The sequence below is a fragment of the Vigna radiata genome, chromosome 6 (assembly GCF_000741045.1).
Source record: "Vigna radiata var. radiata cultivar VC1973A chromosome 6, Vradiata_ver6, whole genome shotgun sequence".
NCBI lineage: Eukaryota > Viridiplantae > Streptophyta > Magnoliopsida > Fabales > Fabaceae > Vigna > Vigna radiata.
In genome coordinates this window covers 3,443,728-3,465,213 of record NC_028356.1, presented here as the reverse complement: position 1 = coordinate 3,465,213, position 21,486 = coordinate 3,443,728, and the positions used below count along the sequence as shown (strand labels likewise).

The window sequence follows — 21,486 nt, the reverse complement described above, 5'->3', positions numbered from 1 at the left end:
CATCCCAAAAATATAACATAATACTATATAAAAGAGTCATCACAATAAGGATATGATAAAAACAGTTATTAAGTAACATATAAAGTAAGTTTTACAGTCATCTCAAAATAATTATAAAATTTAAACTTTATATATACAAATATCCTATACCAAAACTATTTACAGATACTACTCGGAGAAAATTACTATGCAACATCACCTCCTTCAAGAGCCTGCTCCAATGACACCTAATATCCCTCTTCTCACATCTACAGGATGATCATAGCAAAGAGAGAAAACAAAGAAACATACAAAACAAACACAAGCAGAAGGGTAAGCTAGAAGTAAAACAAGAAATGATATATTAATTCAATTAAATATTCATGTAAGATATATACACACATATCATAACAAACTACACTTTATATTTTACAGACCACTGACTTAACAATCCGGATTAGTATGAATATGTAGTTATGTCAGTTCATGCACCTATTGTGGTGAAATAGCTGGCCCACCCCAAGCTATCACATAAGATTAGTCAGTATCACTCACCTTAGGCCAAGGAAAAGCCCCTAGGCTAAGACCTCCTACTATTCTCATGACATGTCTCGCCCTTCTCTACTTAAGAATAGGTGACCATTAGAATGTCAGACGAACTTCAAGACTGAGTTTCTCATGTTCATACTTACAAACTAGATAAGCACCACTGAGAAATTCTTCCTTGGAATTTTCTTCCACACCATTTGAAACAATCAACCTTACTTTGATATTCATATAACACTCATACAAAGTCATACATCATCCACAAACAAATCAAATTCATAAATCCAACCAATAAATAGTAGAGAAGAAAATAAAACATGGTACTCTGGAACAGTCACTCAGCGCACACACTCGTTGAGCGACCACAGACTTTACTTGCACAACAACCCAATTCGTTGTCCGAACCCACTAACGGTGACCCCAATCTCCAACTCACTCGCTCAACGACCCAACTCGTTGAGCGAATTAAGCTACCAGTGGTAACAAACCCTTAACTCGCGCTCAGCGACATCGCTGGCTAAGCGAAACCCATCAGACAATGGACCAGACCCTCAACTCACTCGCTCAGCCACCCCAATGCATTGGTCGAATAGATTCACAGTGCTCCCAGACCTAGACCTCTCGCTCAACGCTATTTCTCGTTATGTGAACCAACAAATAGAGGGTCAGCCCCCATGACCACTCGCACGAGTCTGCATAATCTACAACATTAAATCTGCAGAATTACGCAACCTACTCCAAGTTTACCAATTCTAACTATTTTCCCAACTTTTAATCCTCCTAAATTGTGTTATACACTTAATTAGACTTGAACAAGTGTTTCTAAACCTCACCACCATCATTCTAAAGTGTTTCTTAAGCAATTAACTCTTCAAAATCCACAAATCGTCAACCTAGAGACCAAATCATGTTCTACCACTTTTTACACTGTTTTGAGTAATTTAGGGACTCAAATAAGTCTCATTTGACTTACTAAGACTATCCCAATAGACCAAATTGCCTAACTCCAAATTCACATTTTCACTACTCCACTTCCTCAAAACAATACCAAATCACTACAATATGGCTCTATTCATAATTAATCAAAATTATAACAGATTTATCACATTTCATACAACCAATAACATATCACACATCATTCGATTCAGTTTATGTTCACAATTCATCAATTTCACCTTTAAACATTCAAATTACATGTTTTTCATATACTTAAGTATCATGAATTCAGCTTAATCAATTCATAAATCATAAACTACCAAACATTCATAAGTAATTACTAACTAAAGAATTTCTAGCTTCCCTTACCTCAGTCAAGCTTGCATTGTTCAAGAATTACTCTGATCGTGCCTTGTACCGCAAGGAAACTCTAGAATCACCTACAAATAGGAAATGAACCTTAAGCCCTAATTGAAGTCAAGAATTGAAAGGAAATGTTATTTGATGCATGCAAACAAAATCCATTGCATGATCAAGGTTCAAGAACTCGTGAAGAAAGAGGGAAACAAGCTTACCGGCTCAAATCAAGAAATTAATCGGTAGGAATTGTAGTCATCGATGCCAAGATCGCCTAGACACTTCTTGATCATCGAATAGATATTCTAAGAGTGAGAAAGAGTATAGAGAAGGAAAAGAGAACGAATAGGAAAGAATTTAAAGAGATAAACAATGTTTTAGATAATGAAATGGACTTTATAAAATTTTATTTATATTATAAGGTTATTTTAAAATAAAATACTCAGTCTCATATCAAAAATTGTTATTTTAATTATGTTATATTCCTTTAAATGATTGACATTGACATATTATTCATAGCAACATTTATAACTTTTGGTAATCTAACTTTATAATTTTTAGTATATATAATTTTATTTTTCTATGAAGAACTCTGAAGTTAACTTTGTATCGAATGAATTATAAAAATAGAAAACATCATAACATTTTTAATACGTGAATTCTAAATAAATTGCTTAATCAACTTTTTTACATTTCTCACGGGGTTCATAAATATTTTTATAATATCAAGGAAATATTACTGTATTTCTTTTAGTTTAAAAGTAAAAATTAGTGTTCTACTGTGGCCCAAAGTTTCAAATGAAATTGGCCCTGGAATTATAGAGTTCAACAGCCTACAAGTCTGCCCAACAATGAAAAGTCTGCCCAACAATGAATTTCACTTCCTGCACCAATACAGTTTCTTCGTGCATCCTCGCAAATTTTCAAAATAACCATTTTACTCTTCCAGAAGTGACTTCTGGAAGATATGTTTCAACAACTTTTCAAGCTTTTCATAACAGATTTCCTGGTATTTGGAAATAAGATTTTTTAAATAATTTGAAATGATATTTTAGAAGTGATAATATATAGTTTAAAAATAATCAGACTCAATAATTTTAATATTAAATATTTTTAATATAAATAGTTTCGTTATAAACGAATTTCACTATTTTAAAAGTACACCATCTTTCTATAAACTATTTTCATAGAATTCTTTGAATTAGTTTTTACTTTTTATTTTTTGTCTGTCTCGTTTCTTTTGTATATGAGTCTTAGTGTTTTTCAATTTAAGTTTAAGTCTTCTATAAAATTCTATAATGAATCAATAGTCTTAATAGTGTATCCTAATTATTTATTGTTCATAGGTGCAGATAATATCCTTTGATTTGTGACATTTGTTTGGGGTTCTATAAAGTCGTGTAGTTAACAGATAAAGGGAGTTAGTTACTTTGATTTTAACTTATAGATAGGTCTTAAGTGATGTTTGCACTACAAAAAAAGTGACATTTAAAGGAGGTTATTTTGCGGGGGTTATAAAAACCCTCTACAGATTACTATTATTTGTATGATGGTGTGGTTGTTGATATGTGAAATTGAATTAATTCGTGAAATCTTATATGTTGGGTTGCTTGATGAAATTGGTATGTTGAGTGGAATTTGATGAATTTTTGTGTGTAGATGAACTATTGCTTATGTACTTGATTCTTAAGGATTTGAAAATTTTATATTGGTTATCTTGATTTGAGTAAGCGTTGAACTTTGGTTTGATATTAGGTTAAAGAAAATGGTGGATTTTAAGATTAGAATAAGGTTTTAACATGTGAAATTCTAGAGGAGTGATTACTAGGAAAAGTTTGAAATTTAAGCTTTGTTGTTAGGTGATTTAGAACTTGTTTGCATACTTATTTTACCAGGATATGATTTGAAATGTGTAGAGATTGAGAGGGAGGTTTTCGAGGTTGATTTGGAGTAAGTGAGTCTGAATAAAGGGTAAAATGATCTAAATGGTACTTGAGTTTAGGTATAAATTTATTGGTAAATCCAATTAAGTGTTTTGGATGTAAGGTTATACCGATTGTGTGTCTATGGATGTATTAAGGTAGGGATTTGAGGTTTATCTAGTCATAATTTTGCATAAATTGTTGTTCTCCAAAATTATGCAAAGTGGCTGGGTGAGAGATTTTGTTAGGTGAGCAGAGTCCATTGTTTCTGCAGTGGCTGGAAGGAAGGGTTCCCACTAGGCGAGAAAAGCCCATTGTTTTTGTATTGGTTGGGTGAGAGTTCCCACTAGGCAAGCAAGGCCTACTGTTTTTGTAGTGACTAGGCGAGAGTTACCATTGGGCAAGCAAAGCCCACTGTTTCTGTAGTGACTGGGTGAGAGTTCTTGTTGGGTGAAGAGAACCTTCTATTTTTGTTTTCGTTGGGCAAGAATTTTGGATCGTTGGGCGCCAGACTTGGCGATGGTGCCTGTTGTCTACGATTCTTTTTGTTCTTTTTCTTGATTTCTCTGAGTTATATCTTGTTTGATTTTGAGTTATAATATACTCGATTTGATGTTTATTGAACGATATAAACATGATTATAAATAAGGATGATATGTAATGTGAGAAGAATCCGAAGGAGAAATTTTATGGTTAAGATAGTAGTTATGAAGGCTTAATAGGTAGATTTTTGAAAGAGGGTACCAATCATTGAGCTCATGTAGAGGTGAATGTGATGGCGAAAAGAATGACAGGAGGTCTTTACCCTGGACTTTTGAGTCTTATGAGTAAAAGATTAACCTTATGAGTAGTAGGTCGAGTTACCATTGTTTATAACTTTGTAGAGTATAAATACTACCATGGGTGCAGGCCTTCAATGAAGTGTATGTCAAAACATCGTATCCAGATAATTGAGTCTAGAGTTAAATGAATATATGTTTATATGAGTTATAGAATGTTTCGATGTTGAATTAATATGTGATGTATTAAAAATTTCATGAAATTCTCTTTTGAGCACTAGCTCACCGTGTTATCTCTTTTGTTATTCTTGGTGTGCTTTTTTTTTTTTTGCTATGACCACTTTATTAGTGAGAGCAGATGAAGGATATGTATTAACAAAGAATGGTGAGGTTGGAAAACGTTTTCTTGATTATTTAGTGGTTAAGTTTAGTTCTTAGAAATATAATTATTATTATGATTATTTTAATTTAGATAACTATAATAATACTATAGTGATAAACCTGTTTTGTTTTTATCAATTTAATAAAGTTTTTATTTAAAATTGGTATATTAGAGTTCATATTGAGTTTCGTAAAGATAATAAATAGAAAAAAGAAAAACTTTGAAGATACAGCCATTTAAAAAGAATTTTTAATCTATCATTTTTTAGTTTTTAAAATATCTTTTTAAACTATAACATGAATCAAATTTCTTAATTTCAAATTTATTTTCTATCATTTTAAAAAAAATTATAAAAAAACAACATATATTTATTTTCAAATTCATCTGTTTATTTTTTCTTAAATTCATCTTGATGAGTGAACACAAACTACAAAGAAGAATGAGTGAGGAAGAGAGTAACTCAAAAGTAAAAGAAAAGGACTTTACACTTTATGAAAGGGTTGTCATCATCATCTATGGTGAATTTAAGTTGAGATGGTGCCACTTATCATATGCTGATAGCTTAATCTACAATGTCACATCACAATGTGCTGCTACTACCACCCCACTTCAATTTCTTTACGCTAATTCACTCAAAACCTCTATTATTCAAATTTCCTTACTTTGTAATTTTAGTACTTTAATTTCTATTTTATTCAAAAAATGTAAAGTTATGGGACTGCAGGTCTAAATTAAAGTGGTGTGGAAAGCAACGACTCTCAAACTAATTAAAAGCCCAAAACTATTTACCATCTACACCACCTAACACAAACACTACTACGTACAATACCTGCATTGTATATTTGTTTTATAGTTCCCTCTGCTGCTGCTGCCATAGGATATTTGATCCATATTATGTTTCAGAAAAAAACTTTGGTTGAAATAGGTAAGATAAATCAAAACTGAATGGAAAGACTGCCAGATTTAGATAAGACTTATGATAAACGTTCTGGAATTTCTTACGATGTTATAAGTAGGAAAATATTATATCCGTAATGTACTTGTTTGTTATTGATTAAAAAGTTAATTATATATCATTCCATTTAATTAGTACATAAAACCAATAAAATAAATATGAAGTATATTACTATAAAAATATGATCTTTATACAATTACACTAAACTAACAAAACTTTATGCCAAAACTAATCAACAATGCTCTTAAAACATCTCAAAAATTTAATAGTTGATTTTTCATGTTTCATAAATGACTTTAAACTTACATATTTACATGTCACTAATCAAGTAATCATTGTAAAAACACAAGACAAACAAGTGTAAGAGAGTGAACTAATTTAAAGAAAGGAAAATTATATATTAATAAAACATATTGTATCACAATACAATGCACTCTAAACAATCATATAAATATAAATCATATAATTAATAACTTATCTAAACTTAATTATTTGGATACGTGCATTTAATGTCAGGATAATTTGAGACATCCACTTGTGGTGATTGCTAATGGGATTCACCTTATCACTCAGAAAGTTAATCTCTTTCAAGTAATGGACCATTATCCTCCATTCAGACTAAGACATTTTGTTGCACTCATAAGATAATCCATTATATTCTATATGAATGTAAATGATTATTAGAAGGTTTAAACCCTTTAATCGTCCCTATTTTTGGAGCGTTTTCCCAATTTCATCCCCTTCTTATTAAAACTCCCAATTGAGTCCTTATAAGAGTTAATTTCAATCAATTTAGTCCTTTCCGTTAAAAAAGTGTTAACACCGTGAAGTTTTGTACAATGGGATGGATGAGGTGTTTATTTATGTAACGTGGATGAAACACGTGGCATTTAGCAAAATTTAATAATTTAAAATATTTTTTTTTTCAAACCAGAAACCAATTAGGTTTCTGCCTCCTCCACTTGAGCAAAGAGCACAGAGCCTCCTTTGCAGAAAAGGGACCTTAGAGAGGCACCAGNTTCCTCTCCATGCATACACAGATTTCTCCTTCCTTGTCTCTTCTCCGAATAGCAGTTTCGACTGGCGCCGCCACACCTCCGTTTGGTCAGTCAAGGGTCATCGTCGGCTGTGCTGCCTGCGACGGAAGCGTCACTGCCGCTTGTGGCAGACCAACCTTTGGCTTTGCTTCCTCGCTCCCCTCTGAAACTGAACCAAATAAAGGTTGCATAGAGACATTTTGTTCTTGTGGTTGGGTGTGATGGTGAATGTGTATTATTGCACAGAGACAGTATCTTCATCCTATTTTTCCTTCCCAAATAAAAAAAAAACGCAGAAAGCCGATGATGTTTTTCATGCATATAGAATGGGATTAGAGCTAAGGATATAAAGGGAGTTAATTTAGGAAGATTCTGCAATCAGAGGGGAGGAGATTGGGGATGTAAGAAGTGAGACGATGGCTTCAGATGGGAAGAAAAGCGATGATATGGATTCGCTGTTTGACGGGATGGTACTGTTTAACCCTGCTGCCGATATTGAAATTGGAGTTGAAGCAGAGGTCCGACAAGACAATTACAATGGTAGTGATGCGCTGACAACATCGCAGCCCCTTGACGAGAATCTCTTCTCCGACCTCACGCTTGTGGTGGATCCCCTCCAAAGGTTTCTGAAAAGGGATTTAGGATTTAATAAAACTGAATTTGGGATTCAATCAGTTTGGGATTAAAGGTTTGCGAAGATGATGGCTCTGTCTTGGTGGTTGGAAAATGAGCGAAAATCGCAATTTAGGGTTTTTGGTGTGTAGAGATTTGGGGCTTTCTGTGTTTCAGATTTTGCAGGTTACAAGAAAGTGTTTCGTGATAAAGGAGATGAAGCGAGGAGCTTCGTTTCGCGGTGATGCTCTTGGTGACGCTGTGATTTTGGAGTTTTTACACTACAAGTTTCGAGATTTGACGGTGGTTCTAATGAAACTCACGATGCTTTTCCTTCCGGTGGCGAGGTGGTGGAGGAGACGAGCATCGCTAGCAGTGATGGAGCGTGATGAACTCCAGTATGCCACGTTTCATCTCTAGTCCATGCCACGTTTTTAACCATTTTTACAAAAATAACATGTCATCCTCCGTGCTGTATAAAAAGTTAACTCCGTTAAATTTAATTAACGGAAAGGACTAAATTGATTGAATTTAGCTATTAAGAGGACCTAATTGGGAGTTTTAATAAGAAGGGGATGAAATTGGGAAAATGCTCCAAAAATAGGGACGATTAGAGGGTTTAAACCTTATTAGAATGCCACAATATCTCCTTGTTTGAATTCATACGACAATGCATACACTACATAAATAAGACAAATATATGATTTTTTTTTCCAATGGAATTCCTTTTAATTTCATAAACTCATGTATCTAATACAACTTTCCCACCATTAGTTATATCCACCATTAAAACCACGAACAACAATAATATCAAATATTAGAACCACCAAAATAAAAATACAACAAACAATGTGTTAGAACACACAGCAGAACTGGCTTCAACAGTAACAAGGCGCGCTCAACGTTGAAACTTACAGAAATTCGTTGTTAAAGAAGCACTTGCTGCACAAACTGACGCTTAACACTAACAACATCTAGAACTTTCTGACTTGAGAGCGCTCAACAGTGAAAACCAACATTCAACATTAGAGCCATTGGAACTCTTTGACTTTTTTAAAACTGACGTTCAATGCCACAATGCTACGACTTAACACCATGACAACAAAATTATGAATTGACAAAATTTAGCTTGTTCACTTGCTCAAATTGACACTTCTAACCCTTTTTTACTTTATAGTTATTGCCAAACACTTATTAAATAACACTAATTTAACGAATTTCTCAATCCAAAATTCTTCCATTTACAATATACCAAAACCAAAGAACAAATCAAACAACACAATTTAGCATAATTTAGTTATATGTTATATGACAAATTCAACAAACAAAGTTCATTGCGATTCCAACCCAAAATAAAAATTCTCGAACTAAGTTCATAACATATGAAATCAAAGTCAACTATTTAAATAAAAACACAAACTATATAATGCAAGAATTAGCTTTTCTCACTTTTGAACTGCTCTATACAGCTTTAGACTCCAAAAAACTTTCGAACTTATAAATGTTCCTAACTCAACCTAGAGACAATAAAACTCTGACCAAACCAAAAGAATCAATTATTATTATCCATTAATTTAGTGTTATTATAATTAATATTTATATTTTTTAATCATTTGTTTATACATCTTTCCAGTATCAATCAGTATCGATTTTCCTGTGTTTACTTAATAATAATTCCACTAATAGTTCTTTTATTTATTTATTATTATAGATTAAATATATATTTTTTCCTTTAAATTGTATTCAAATTTTTATTTCATCCTTAATTAAATTCTATAGCCACTTTATCTATATTTAATATAAAATTTCATTTTTAATAAATGACATATAAAATATTTTTTATATGATAAATAAAGTTTTAGTTATATAATCTCTACATTTAAATAACTGAAAAATATTTTACATAATTTTCATCAGTACAATTTTTAAAACAAATTAAACACAAAAAAATATTTAATATTATTATTTTGATATCGCAGTCTTTTCAAATACAGGTTTATTATTTATTTATATTATGATTTACATGGAATATTGATTAGAGTTAATCTTATTAAAAAAATTACCATTTTTTTTTGAACTAATTTTATTCATTTTTTTTCTTATTCGTACTTTTTTTTTCGATTATAATTACCCGATTAAAATTAAAATAAAACGTGTGGTGGCATGTTTTGTTGGCCAACCATTTAGGTGGCAAGTTTAGTACACGTCAATACATCAATAGATTTTTTAAAAGATTTTGTTTAATGAATCAAACAATTTATACTTGTCGTTAGGATAAACTCTAACCATAGCTCTGATATCATGTTAGAAATGAGTTTTAGGCCTAACTCAATCCCATAAAACCGGTTTGTAAGGTGAGGTCTGCACCGCAGTTATATATTATAAATTGGTCTTATCTCTAGTCGATGTGAGACTTCCAACAATACTCACATCTTGTAAGGAATGATCTATGTCATACAAAAATTCTATTCAATTTCCGTCATGTGCAAGAACTTGTTCAATTAACCAAAGTTATAAAATTTCAAATAGAATTAGTATTTCATTAATATGTTAGAGGATGAAAATTTAATCTTATAATATGCATGGTTGCATAATTAATCACGTTTTCTTATGTTGTGATATAACATCATTAAGGAGAAACCAGAAAAGAGTTACACACAAAATATCCTACAATCAAACAAATCATAGTTAGGCTTGCATAGGACGTCTAACTAACAATTCATTATTTTCAGAAAATGATTAATCCTTATTTGAAAATTTTATTTTCCCTTTAAAAAAAAAAAGTTAGATATACAATTTAGATTCTACAAAATTTAATCAAAAGCTTAATTAACTTCGATCCACAATTTTAGCAATGAGACTAGGACTAAATAACTAAAATTTAAACACATAAAACTCGAAATATACCTTCTTGTCTGAAAAGTGAAAAATAACAATTTCAAGTAGTTTTCTTTTTTATCTCAAAATCAACCATCAATGGTAAATGTTTTTCTTTTCAATTATGATGTTTACTTATTTGTAAAATTATTTTTGTTGAATCAGGGAAATCATGTTACATATTTGAAGAAAACACATTCTGAGATTTAGACTTATTTGGGTTTGATACGGTGTTGGCTTAATATCTAACACATTTAATTATTGTGCATAGGGGTTTGATTTTGATTTCAAGTGATGTAAATCATGATTATATGTTTATGTATATTATAATTTAATGATGTAAAAAGTAATACATTTTTTTTTACAGATCCATTTTGTGCTTCTTATCAGTCGACAAGGAAAAGTAAGACTCACAAAATGGTATTCACCATACTCTCAAAAGGAGAGATCCAAGGTATCTGTCATCAATTACAACGATAACTCATAATAATTATAATTATTCGTGTACTTTATGGTTGAACTTCCAAAGGATTTGGTATCATCAAACTGATTACCAAATCAATCACCTAAAGTGACTATTTAAGTCGATCACCATATTGATTATCCAGGTCGATCACCAAACCAACCATCCAAATCTGATGGTTGGCTTGATAATGTTATATCCCTTGGAAGTTCGGTCACAACTCGAATATTCAGATTAAGTCATAAATGTAGTTTTTCTTGTATTAAAATTAGGTGTATACAACATTATTGCTGAACCCGATTCTTATTTTATTTGATCTTTTTCTTTATATTTTGGAAGATAATTAGAGAATTATGTGGATTAATTATCTCTAGAGCTCCGAAACTGTGCAACTTTGTGGAGTGGAAGGGATTCAAAGTTGTTTATAAAAGGTTAACTTTATTGTTTTGAATGCGTATGGTTAACAAAATACATTGAACTGTAAAAATTGACAATGTCTTAGTTTTGGTTATTGATTAGATATGCTAGTCTTTACTTCTGCATTTGCAATGATGAAGAAGACAACGAATTAGAGACCTTGGCCATTATTCATCACTTTGTCGAAACATTAGATCGTTATTTTGGCAGTGTTAGTATCAAATACTCTTGAATTATAAAATTTTTCATAATTTTTACTCATGACCTGAATATGTTTATCTCTAATTTCTCTTATCAGGTTTGTGAGCTGGATTTGATTTTTAATTTTCATAAGGTAATTTGTTTCCTCTTAAACTATGTTACCCATAGTTAAACTATATTTGCATGTTCCTAAAGAACATTAAATCTTATAATCTAATGTCATGTTAAATATTATCTCCTTATTATTATAAAATCTAAGTAACTACACTAATTATGAAATTATTTATGACTCGTTACTATCTAAATAAAATTGTTTCGTTATATTTCTACATCTTTTAGAAATATGGTATAAATATGTATAATTAAAAACACATTTGACTCATTCTATAAAAGTTATGCAATAAACTTCTTTAATTTTTTTTTTACTTATAATCTTAGATCGATGTAATTTACCTTAATAACAAGCTTCCTTCTTTAATAAGTTTTTTACTCAAAACAAAAAACTACAACTCAATCAAACACTCTCAAATATCTATCTTTCTTCATTTTAATCAAATCATTGCATAACTCCATGCAAATCATTCATATAATTTCTAAAAAAAAAAATCTATAATATATAATGTAATCTAATCATGTACATATAGATATAACATTTAACTTTTGAATAACTCATTATTGTCTGCTTAAGCAATTAATATATTATTTGAGTTCCGCAGTTCCTAAAATTAATGTCTTGTTGACTTGAATGGGTTTGAGAGAGAGTGGTTGAATGAATTTGAGATGATTTGAAAGTAAATTTTTTGTTGTTTATTTGAGTGAATTTGGAGGTAAGTGAGAGTGAATTTGGAAGTAAAGTTTCTGGAGATTATTAAAAAAATTTACTTCCAAATCCACTCTCACTTACTTCTAAATCCATTCAAATAAACAACAACAAAAAGATTATCTTCAAATCATTTTAAATCCATTCAATCACTCTTCCAAATTCATTCAAGTGAACAAAACTTAAGAGATTTTACAATTACTCAGATTGTTTCCCATTTATTTAACAAATAAGAACTTAAAAAAGGAAAGATAATTGTCTCGACATTCTCATAAGAAAAAGTCATAATTTGAATATCAAATTGTTTGAACAAGAATTCACTTTGTTTTTTAAATTGATTATTATTATTAGTTTTTTTCCTTCTCTTTTGCTATTTTTACACTTACATATAGTTTCATTTAATTCTTATATCGGAGTGATGTTTAGAGAAGAAACTTTAATACACATTCTTTGTTCCATCCATACTTTAAATTCTTTTATATTGTTATATATGTAAGATTTTAAAATATTTTTCAAAATAATCTTTAATATTTTCCAATACAATTATCTAATGTTATTTTATGGAGTGAAATAATTAAACAAGATCACTAATGAAAACAATTTGTCAATCTCTTCTTCATTTACTATGGTGTGATCATATGTGGCCTATATTTTAAAGTTCCTTTACCAAACTATCATTCGGATTTTATTATATTTGTCAGATATATCCTTAATCTTTTCAACCTGGTTGTTTGTCAACTTAATGTTTTGTTCCATTATGAATCATAATGTTTTTTCAATATAAAATTGAAAGTGCAGTATAATTTGGAATTATATACTTAACAATTTACAACATGTTTATCTTGCATGAATGATTAAAATTGAAGTTGATGTTGGTAGGCATATTTTATATTGGACGAAATTTTGATAGCTGGAGCCATGCAGGAGACTAGCAAGAGAACAACTTTGAGACTGATAACTGCACAAGTATATAATATTACAACAAAAAAATCCTCTTCTATTTTTTGTTTTATAAATTTTATTTTATTTTATTTTATTTTATCATTTTTTTGATGATAATGTATTGCAGGAGGATTTGGTAGAAGTTGCTAAAATGGAAGCAAGTTCATTGAGCAATATAATCGCCCAGGCTACAAAGTAAAAACTAAGGATAGAAGTGATCAAATCATACATGTTTTTTTTTATTTTTTAATATTAACTATAAAGTGCATATAATTCATGGACCAAAGTATACCTAGTCAAAAGACTTTATTATTATTTTATTTCAACTGAAATTTTATATTGTGTTCAATTGTTCACAAACTACAACCGAAAATTGATTACCTTTTTTTTTAGTTTTTTTAAAGAGTAAATCCTAGTTATATATATATATATATATATATATATATATATATATATATATATATATATATATGATAACAATTATATATAAAAATCAGTAATCCATGAAAAAGAAGAAGTGAATTTTTAAGAAGAGATGTAACTCTTGGTACATAAAGATATAGAAATGAGGCTTCATTCATAAATGCATGTTATTTCTTATCAAGAGATGTGACTTTTCATTCATTAAAAATAACTCTTTCTAATAAAAACTTCATTAATTGAAAGAGGAATCCCAATAGTTTATATATCATAAATATACAACATTTATGGGAATGATAATTCATAATATTTCATTCAGGGTTGTAATTAATATCTTAAAACTTTTACCAGATATACCAATTCATTTAATTTTTTTATCATATGTTTGCTATTTGCAAAGTTAAAAAATATATGTTAATTATACCCTTATGTGTTGTTTAATCTTTCATTTTAATATCATTATCAAGGTGGAAAAAAATTTAGGACAAAGATTAACAAAAAAATAATTTAAATAAATAGTTTTTAGTCCTAAATAAATGTGTTCAAATAATAATATCATAATATCATGTTTTTTTTAATAATAAGTCGGACATTTATTGACATTAAACATTTGCATCCAAATGCGAATTCATATTAAATATTTTAGTAATATCATTTTCCATTTAAGTAACTTTAAGTACAACCAGAGCAAAATAAAAATCTATATGAAAGGATAATCATAAATTTTAGATACTTTACATTTAGTTTTAATTCTCAATCAATATGCTTTTATTTCAATAATTAATATTATAGAGTATGAATAATCATCTTATTAAATATATTTTTTTTCAAAAGATTGAAAAGGATACTGTAACGGTAAAATAAATTAATATTCACTTGAAAGATTGGAAGGGATTCCAAGTTTCTTGTAAGTGTAGTTAAAAAATTAATTTATTTTTCTTTTAAATAGAGAAAATATTATGGAATTAATCAGTGGATTGAAAGATTACTTGTTCCAATTTTATTTACAAAACCAGCCAAAATAGGTTACTTGTATTAATTTAACTCACAAGACAAACTGGAAAAGGTAAGTTAATCTTTCTTTATTTAATGTTTTCACACAATCAGTTTCTAAATTAAGGAAATATGAAATGTTTATTTTGTTTTGACTTCAAAAATTATTTTTCTTAATAAAACATGTATTTTAATATATATATAAAAACAAATATAAAGAAACATCCCAATGTTTATAAATTCGTGTGAGAGGACTAAACTATTAATTATTATATATAACAATATTCATAAAACTTTATATCTTTTTAATAACTTTAAAATAATTGATCCCATTTTATAATGAAATAAATGAACTATCAAATCAACAAAAGTAATTATATTTGGATTTAATTAATATAAAAATCAGAGTTTAATGATAACAATATTAACATTTTTAATCATTATTCAATATTAGATAGTCTTGTCTCTTTGATGATTATGTTAAGAAAACTATAATAAATTGTTCCATTTTTTTTTTGAGAAATAAAAAGAAAAGGATAACGATAGATAGACATCTCAATTTTTATTCAACATCTATTCAACACTAACAACATAATACTTTTACTTTAAAATATAAAATAATTTAAAATAAATGAATTTAAAAAAATAGAAATATAAAAATTAAGAAGTGCACATGTTTTTTTACATAAAGAAATACATGCAGCTTGAACTTGAAATGAAAGAGAATAATTACTCTAAAGTTGAGATAAATTGAAATTGAAAATCACAAATAATTTGACAATGAATTGATGATAAAAATTTAAACATCTAAAATCCTAGAAAGTATATTCTGTTTGGTTGTTATTTCAATTAACATATTGTTTAATTTAAAAAAGGAAGAGATGAGAAGTTGAAAAAAATGTTATATAATTTTACTAAAATAAAGAAAAATTGTATTTGTATTTTGTTTATTGTGTTTAAAAAATAAATAAAATTAGGTAGTTTTTAAAGTTATCATACACGGATACCACACATATAAAAGAAAATAAAACAGAACAATAAAATGAAAAATAAAACAGAAGCATCATTAATCATATTCACACATTATATGACAATAAATGAATTAATAAATATTAATAAAAAAATTAATGGGAGGTTGGGATGGGATTAACCTAACCTCTGTTATAAATGTATGTGGAAGTTCACTTTCTCCTCCAATTGAGGCTTTTTTATCAATGTTTTAATCTTACCAATAATGAATGACACCCCACTTCACATTCACCAATGGCACCACCATCAGCAATAATAAATAAAACCAAGATAATGCTCACAACTCTGTCCCTTTTTCTTACTCACCGTTTTCTCTCACCTTTCATCTTCCTACACTCTTCTTCTTCTTCTTCTTCTTCTTCTTCCTCCTCTTTCTGCTTTTAGTCTATAAAAATTCTCTTTTTTTTTCTTTACAAATTGACCCCTGTTCATCTTACAACTACACCCTCTTCTGCAACTGGTAAGGTTCCTCTCATGAAAAAAATTCTCTTTTTTTCACAATTCACTTCCTTCTTGATCTCTGCTTTGTCAATAAATTTCTGGGTCTTTCTTATTCTACTTTTCCCTTTTCTTTTTGGGTACTGTTTTTAGACTATTGATTTGTTAAGTTTTAGTATTTTCATGATTTCTGATCTTTGGAAATATATATATGTATACATATATATCATGTTCTGTTCTGTGTTTACTGTTGCTAATTAAGGTGTTGAGGGGTTTCCTGGCTATTAGTTTGGCCTTAGATCCCGTGTTCATGACTGGTTTGATTGCTTCCTCTTATGGTTTGGGTGAGTAATATGTTTTTATATAACATGTCAATAGTCTCTGTTTGATTATAGTTGACGAGTGCTTTGTTTTTTTTTTTCTTTTCTAAATCATTTTTGAACTATGCTATGTGTTTTTGGTGTTTATATTTTCATTCTTATTTCGCGGTTGATTTGGATCTGTTCAATCAGGATATCCCTGATCTAGTATCTATTCTTGATGAATTAGGTTTTTAATATAAACCATAATTTTGATATTGCATTTAACTCGTATTTTGGATGAAGCACTCTAATAGAGGAGTTTAATTTTTTAGGGGATTCAAATTTATTCAGGAACATGCTCTGTTTGAAATTCCTCCAAAATAGTAGGAATTTTTTAAATTCATTACTCTCCTCCTTCTTTCAAATCCAGTAAGACACGTCCCAGACTCTCCCATAGTTGCAGGGTGTCAACTTTTTTTACTTTTGATCTCTCTTTTTTATTCATCTAAATTCTTGTTTACTTTTATATTTTTAATATATTAATAGTTTTTTTACGTATTTAATTTTTTGGATTTTATATTATTAAAGTATAAGTACTTATATATTCTTATTATTAAAACATAGTTTTATCACACCTCTGTATTGAATCCCCATGGAAAAAAGTAATGATCCAAGAAAGTTACTTTATAATTGAATGGCTTTTGATTGTTTCAATTGAATTTTTTGTATTTATTTTATTGGTGAATACTATAGAACTGATGACCTAGATGTGAAACGAACTCAATAGTCGTATCAATTCAACATAGGTGAGAAATCGACTTTGGAATTTTTGCTTATATAAAAAATATAGTGGATGAGAATGAGAGAAGAATTTTGCGGTCAAAATACATGCTTAATGAATCTTGTAAGATATTGCTACAGATTTTATGCTTTAGATATCTGGAAAGTATCATTTGATCTTTGCACCGCCTCAATTGACAATTATTCCTTGTTTTTGGTTTTCTACAGTCGTAAAGTCGGTTTGTTATTCACTTCATCTGAAGCTGGTGGGTTGAATTGAACCCCTTTTCCTGGAGACTTGGTCTATCTTTGGGCTGTTTTTTTTTTTCTTTTTCTGAGAAAAGATGATGATGTTCGAGGACATTGGGTTTTGTGGCGATTTGGATTTGTTGAGTTGTCCCCTTGGGGACGAGGATGTTGTTGCTGTGAGACACACAGATCCAGATCCTGTGGTTGAGGATGATTACAGTGATGAAGAAATTGATGTGGATGAGCTGGAGAAACGTATGTGGAGGGACAAAGTGCGGCACAAACGATTGAAAGAACAACAGAAGGCAAAGGAAGGGACAGATGCAGTGAAGCAAAGGCAATCCCAAGAGCAAGCTAGGAGGAAAAAGATGTCAAGAGCTCAGGATGGGATACTAAAGTACATGCTGAAGATGATGGAGGTCTGCAAAGCACAAGGGTTTGTTTATGGCATAATTCCTGAGAAAGGGAAGCCAGTGACTGGAGCATCAGACAATCTTCGCGAATGGTGGAAGGACAAGGTGAGGTTTGATCGGAATGGCCCTGCTGCAATAGCAAAGTATCAGGCTGATAATGCAATTCCAGGGAAGAATGATGGTTGCAATTCCATTGGTCCAACTCCACACACATTGCAGGAGTTACAGGACACAACACTGGGTTCTCTTCTGTCAGCACTTATGCAGCACTGTGATCCTCCTCAGAGAAGGTTCCCATTAGAGAAGGGTGTTCCTCCACCATGGTGGCCCACTGGGAATGAAGTATGGTGGCCTCAAATTGGTCTTCCCAAAGATCAAGGCCCTCCACCTTACAAGAAACCTCATGACCTCAAGAAGGCATGGAAGGTAGGTGTTCTTACTGCTGTCATCAAGCACATGTCTCCTGATATAGCCAAGATTCGGAAGCTCGTGAGACAGTCTAAATGCCTTCAGGACAAAATGACAGCAAAGGAGAGTGCAACATGGCTTGCCATCATCAACCAAGAGGAAGCCTTGGCTCGAGAGCTTTATCCTGATTATTGCCCCCCATTTTCCTCTGGTGCAGGTAATGGCTCCATGGTCATCAACGATTGCAGTGAGTATGATGTTGATGGGGCTGAGGAAGAACCAAACTTTGATGTGGAGGACCGGAAGCCAGATCCTCTTCATCCATCTAATCTTGGGATGGAGAGAATCACCGGAAGACTACCACTACAAATTTCTCATCCATTTAAGGGAGATGTTGTGACAAACCTTGATTTCATCCGGAAGAGGAAGATTCCTGGTGACTTCAACCTCATGATGGATCCCAAAATCTATACTTGTGAGCATCCTCAATGCCCTTACAATGAACCTCGCCTTGGTTTCCCTGACAGGTCGGCTAGGGACAATCATCAACTGAACTGTCCATACAGAAACAGTTCTTCAGATTATGGTGGTGGTTCCAACTTCCATGATTCTGAGGTTAAGCCAGTCATATTCCCTCAGTCTTTTGTTCAACCCAACACTACATCCCAGGCTGCAAATGTGGTTCAACCTTCATTTGCTGTATCTGGGCTTGGAGTTCCGGAAGATGGGCAAAAAATGATAAATGACCTCATGACAATATATGACACAAATATTATAGGAAACAATAACTTAAGTTCCAACAACTTTGTAGCCGCAGAAAATCAAAACTTTTCTCAGACCATGTTACAGCAACAGCAACAGGACAGTCGTCGTGACAATTATTTCACTGGCCAAGGAATGATGACAGAAGGAAATTTCTTTGCACGTGAGGAAGGACAATTTGAGAGGTTCAAAGCCATGAACATGAACGCCCCTTTTGACACCAACCACATGTTGTTTAGCCCCCAGTGTGATTTGTCGTCTTTTGATTTTAAGGATATACAAGGGGGAGGAATGGATACCGGTCACAGACAGCAGCAAGAGGTTTCAATTTGGTTCGAGTGAAAATGAGAAGAGGAAACAAGTATTCCTAGGACTTTCATTGTGTGAAACGGTTACACAAAAATCTCTTGACCCAGATGCAGTTACTGCATTTTTACTTCATATATGTAATTGAATGTTTAGGTCCAGATATTTATATGCTTTCTCAGATCTTTATCAGGTGGTGTTATGGATAAAAAACATCAGGGGGTGTTTCCCATAATGTAACTCTTTTATGTGTGTTTTTATGTAATAGCCCTACTATGCTACTCAAAGTACGACTGTTATCTAAATAAAGTTTTTTATTCAGTTTCAATGCTCGGCATTCATAGTTAAGGAATCTGAATATATGGGTGAGAACTATGATGGGAACAAAAGTTAGTTAGGTGGGATGAGAACAGTGCATCTTTCTCATCTCAATATGCTTTTCTTTTCAACATTGCACAGTTAAAATGGTCCCATCAGGGATTGTTTGGCAGATGCCAATTTAGATGGCTGAGGCTTTTCAATTGCGTGATGGAGTTGAATGTGTGGTGGGGTCTTTTCATAGGGACACGTTGTCTTTGTTTTTTAGCAGTCGCCAGTCAAATCCTTAGGCGTGCATTGCAATGGTTCCTCTTCTTCACTCACAGTGCTGAAAGGGAAATTGCCTATTTGTGAGACAGGGATAGGATCATATCACTTCACACTGTTAAGCTTCTGTCCCTGTTCTTGCTTAGTTTACGTGCCAATGCCACATTAATGTTTTGCAAAGCACCTTCATTTCGTTCATATCAGTGGTTTTTGTTGCTAAACATCGTCTTCAGTTACATGATTGTCACCAAATTTAGTGAGGTTAACCAAAAGATCTGAAAGGGTGGCATCACTAATTGCACTAAGTGTTCATCATCTGCATGGTTCTGTAGAACTTTTTTTATTAATGGTAATTTAATGAAATGGATCATAATAGATTTATTTAATTAGATTTAATTGAATAAAAAAATATATATAAAAGCTAAAACAAATAAAAAATTACATTAATATATTTAAGTAGTTTCTTAAACTAATAAAATTTATTTTGGCACCTATTAAAATAGTAGGTTTTTAGACAAAATTTATGGTGATATTTTGGAAAACTTTAAAGTTATAAAAAGACGTGTAGAGAATTTAACATTTTTAAGTCTAATGGAATATTTAAAAACAATTATAATTATTTTTTGTAGATTTTATACAAGTTGATGGAAATTTAGGAATGTTAGCTAATTTGCACCCACCTCTTCCCCCCTTGTTTTAGTTCAGAGTTTCCCAAAGTATATGGAGAGCATTATTAATAATCACCTAATTGTTTGAAAGGAGAGTATAACTAAGTGTAGTGTGTTGAAAGGTGTGAACATTGGAAAATCCAAGCAATTTAGGAATATTACACAATCTAGAATGTAATATAATAATGAAGTTTTATTTTAACATGTCATATTATTTTTAAAACTTTTAATGTAAGGGTGCCAAAGACTTAAATACATACATTTTTTATGTACACTTCATATAAATTATTTATATGATCGAAAATTTTATTTAAAATATGTTTTTTTTATATTACATATTATGTTTAACATAGACTTGTTATGTTAATTCTGAAATAAGATTATCAAACTGATTGAACTGAAAAGTTGGTGAGATAAATAAAGTAACATTGTCTTATAAAAGAATTTGATTAGTTGTTTGAGTTACGAACTGATCTATAGCGCGATTAAAAACATCTACAAAGATTAACACAAATCATCTTTAGAATTAAAGTGTGGTTGATTCATGATTAAGTTTTAGACAAGTGAAATATAATTTGTATATATAGAAGGTCCAATTAAGGAAGTTCAGGACATTGATTTCCACATTTAATATTGGAGTGATCAAACCATTTAGGCAATTGTGGAGAGAGTAGAAAAAACATCAAACCGAAAGTTAGGAATTAAATCACTTTCGAGTTAATAGTACTTAATTGGTCTTGCAAAAATATTTTGGTACCTATTATGGACTTGAGTGAACACGCATAAACATACATGGTAACTACAAGAAATATGACGAACAATATTGTGTTAGAAAAAACTTTAAACGACTAATTGAATTTGAAAGAAATGAAATTTTCATCTAATAATGTAATATTTGCATGAGTCAC

General features: G+C 30.7%; 2 protein-coding genes across 3 annotated transcripts; both read left to right on the top strand.

The window, feature by feature from the left end:
* The first annotated feature begins 7,309 nt into the window (after positions 1–7,309).
* LOC106763263 lies at positions 7,310–13,424 on the top strand. The gene is made up of 8 exons (XM_022781702.1): positions 7,310–7,567; positions 7,683–7,890; positions 10,730–10,836; positions 11,185–11,276; positions 11,365–11,473; positions 11,561–11,596; positions 13,163–13,249; positions 13,353–13,424. The coding sequence occupies exons 1-8, from the start codon at positions 7,310–7,312 to the stop codon at positions 13,422–13,424; spliced, it is 969 nt and encodes a 322-aa protein (XP_022637423.1).
* A 2,467-nt stretch (positions 13,425–15,891) lies between these two features.
* Positions 15,892–19,653, top strand: LOC106764931 (ETHYLENE INSENSITIVE 3-like 1 protein). Of its 2 annotated transcripts, XM_014649374.2 has the most exons (2): positions 15,892–16,127; positions 17,416–19,653. In XM_014649374.2, the coding sequence occupies exon 2, from the start codon at positions 17,532–17,534 to the stop codon at positions 19,359–19,361; it is 1,830 nt and encodes a 609-aa protein (XP_014504860.1). In that variant the 5' UTR covers positions 15,892–16,127; positions 17,416–17,531; the 3' UTR covers positions 19,362–19,653.
* The last annotated feature ends 1,833 nt before the right edge of the window (positions 19,654–21,486 follow it).

Excerpts from the sequence above, each read along its gene's own strand:
- LOC106763263 (XM_022781702.1), top strand. The coding sequence starts at position 7,310 with ATGGCTTCAGATGGGAAGAAAAGCGATGATATGGATTCGCTGTTTGAC. Across the intron at positions 7,891-10,729 it reads ATCGCTAGCAGTGATGGAGC|TAATACATTTTTTTTTACAG; the intron begins GTGATGAACTCC and ends TGATGTAAAAAG. Across the intron at positions 10,837-11,184 it reads CTCAAAAGGAGAGATCCAAG|ATAATTAGAGAATTATGTGG; the intron begins GTATCTGTCATC and ends ATATTTTGGAAG.
- LOC106764931 (XM_014649374.2), top strand. The coding sequence starts at position 17,532 with ATGATGATGTTCGAGGACATTGGGTTTTGTGGCGATTTGGATTTGTTG.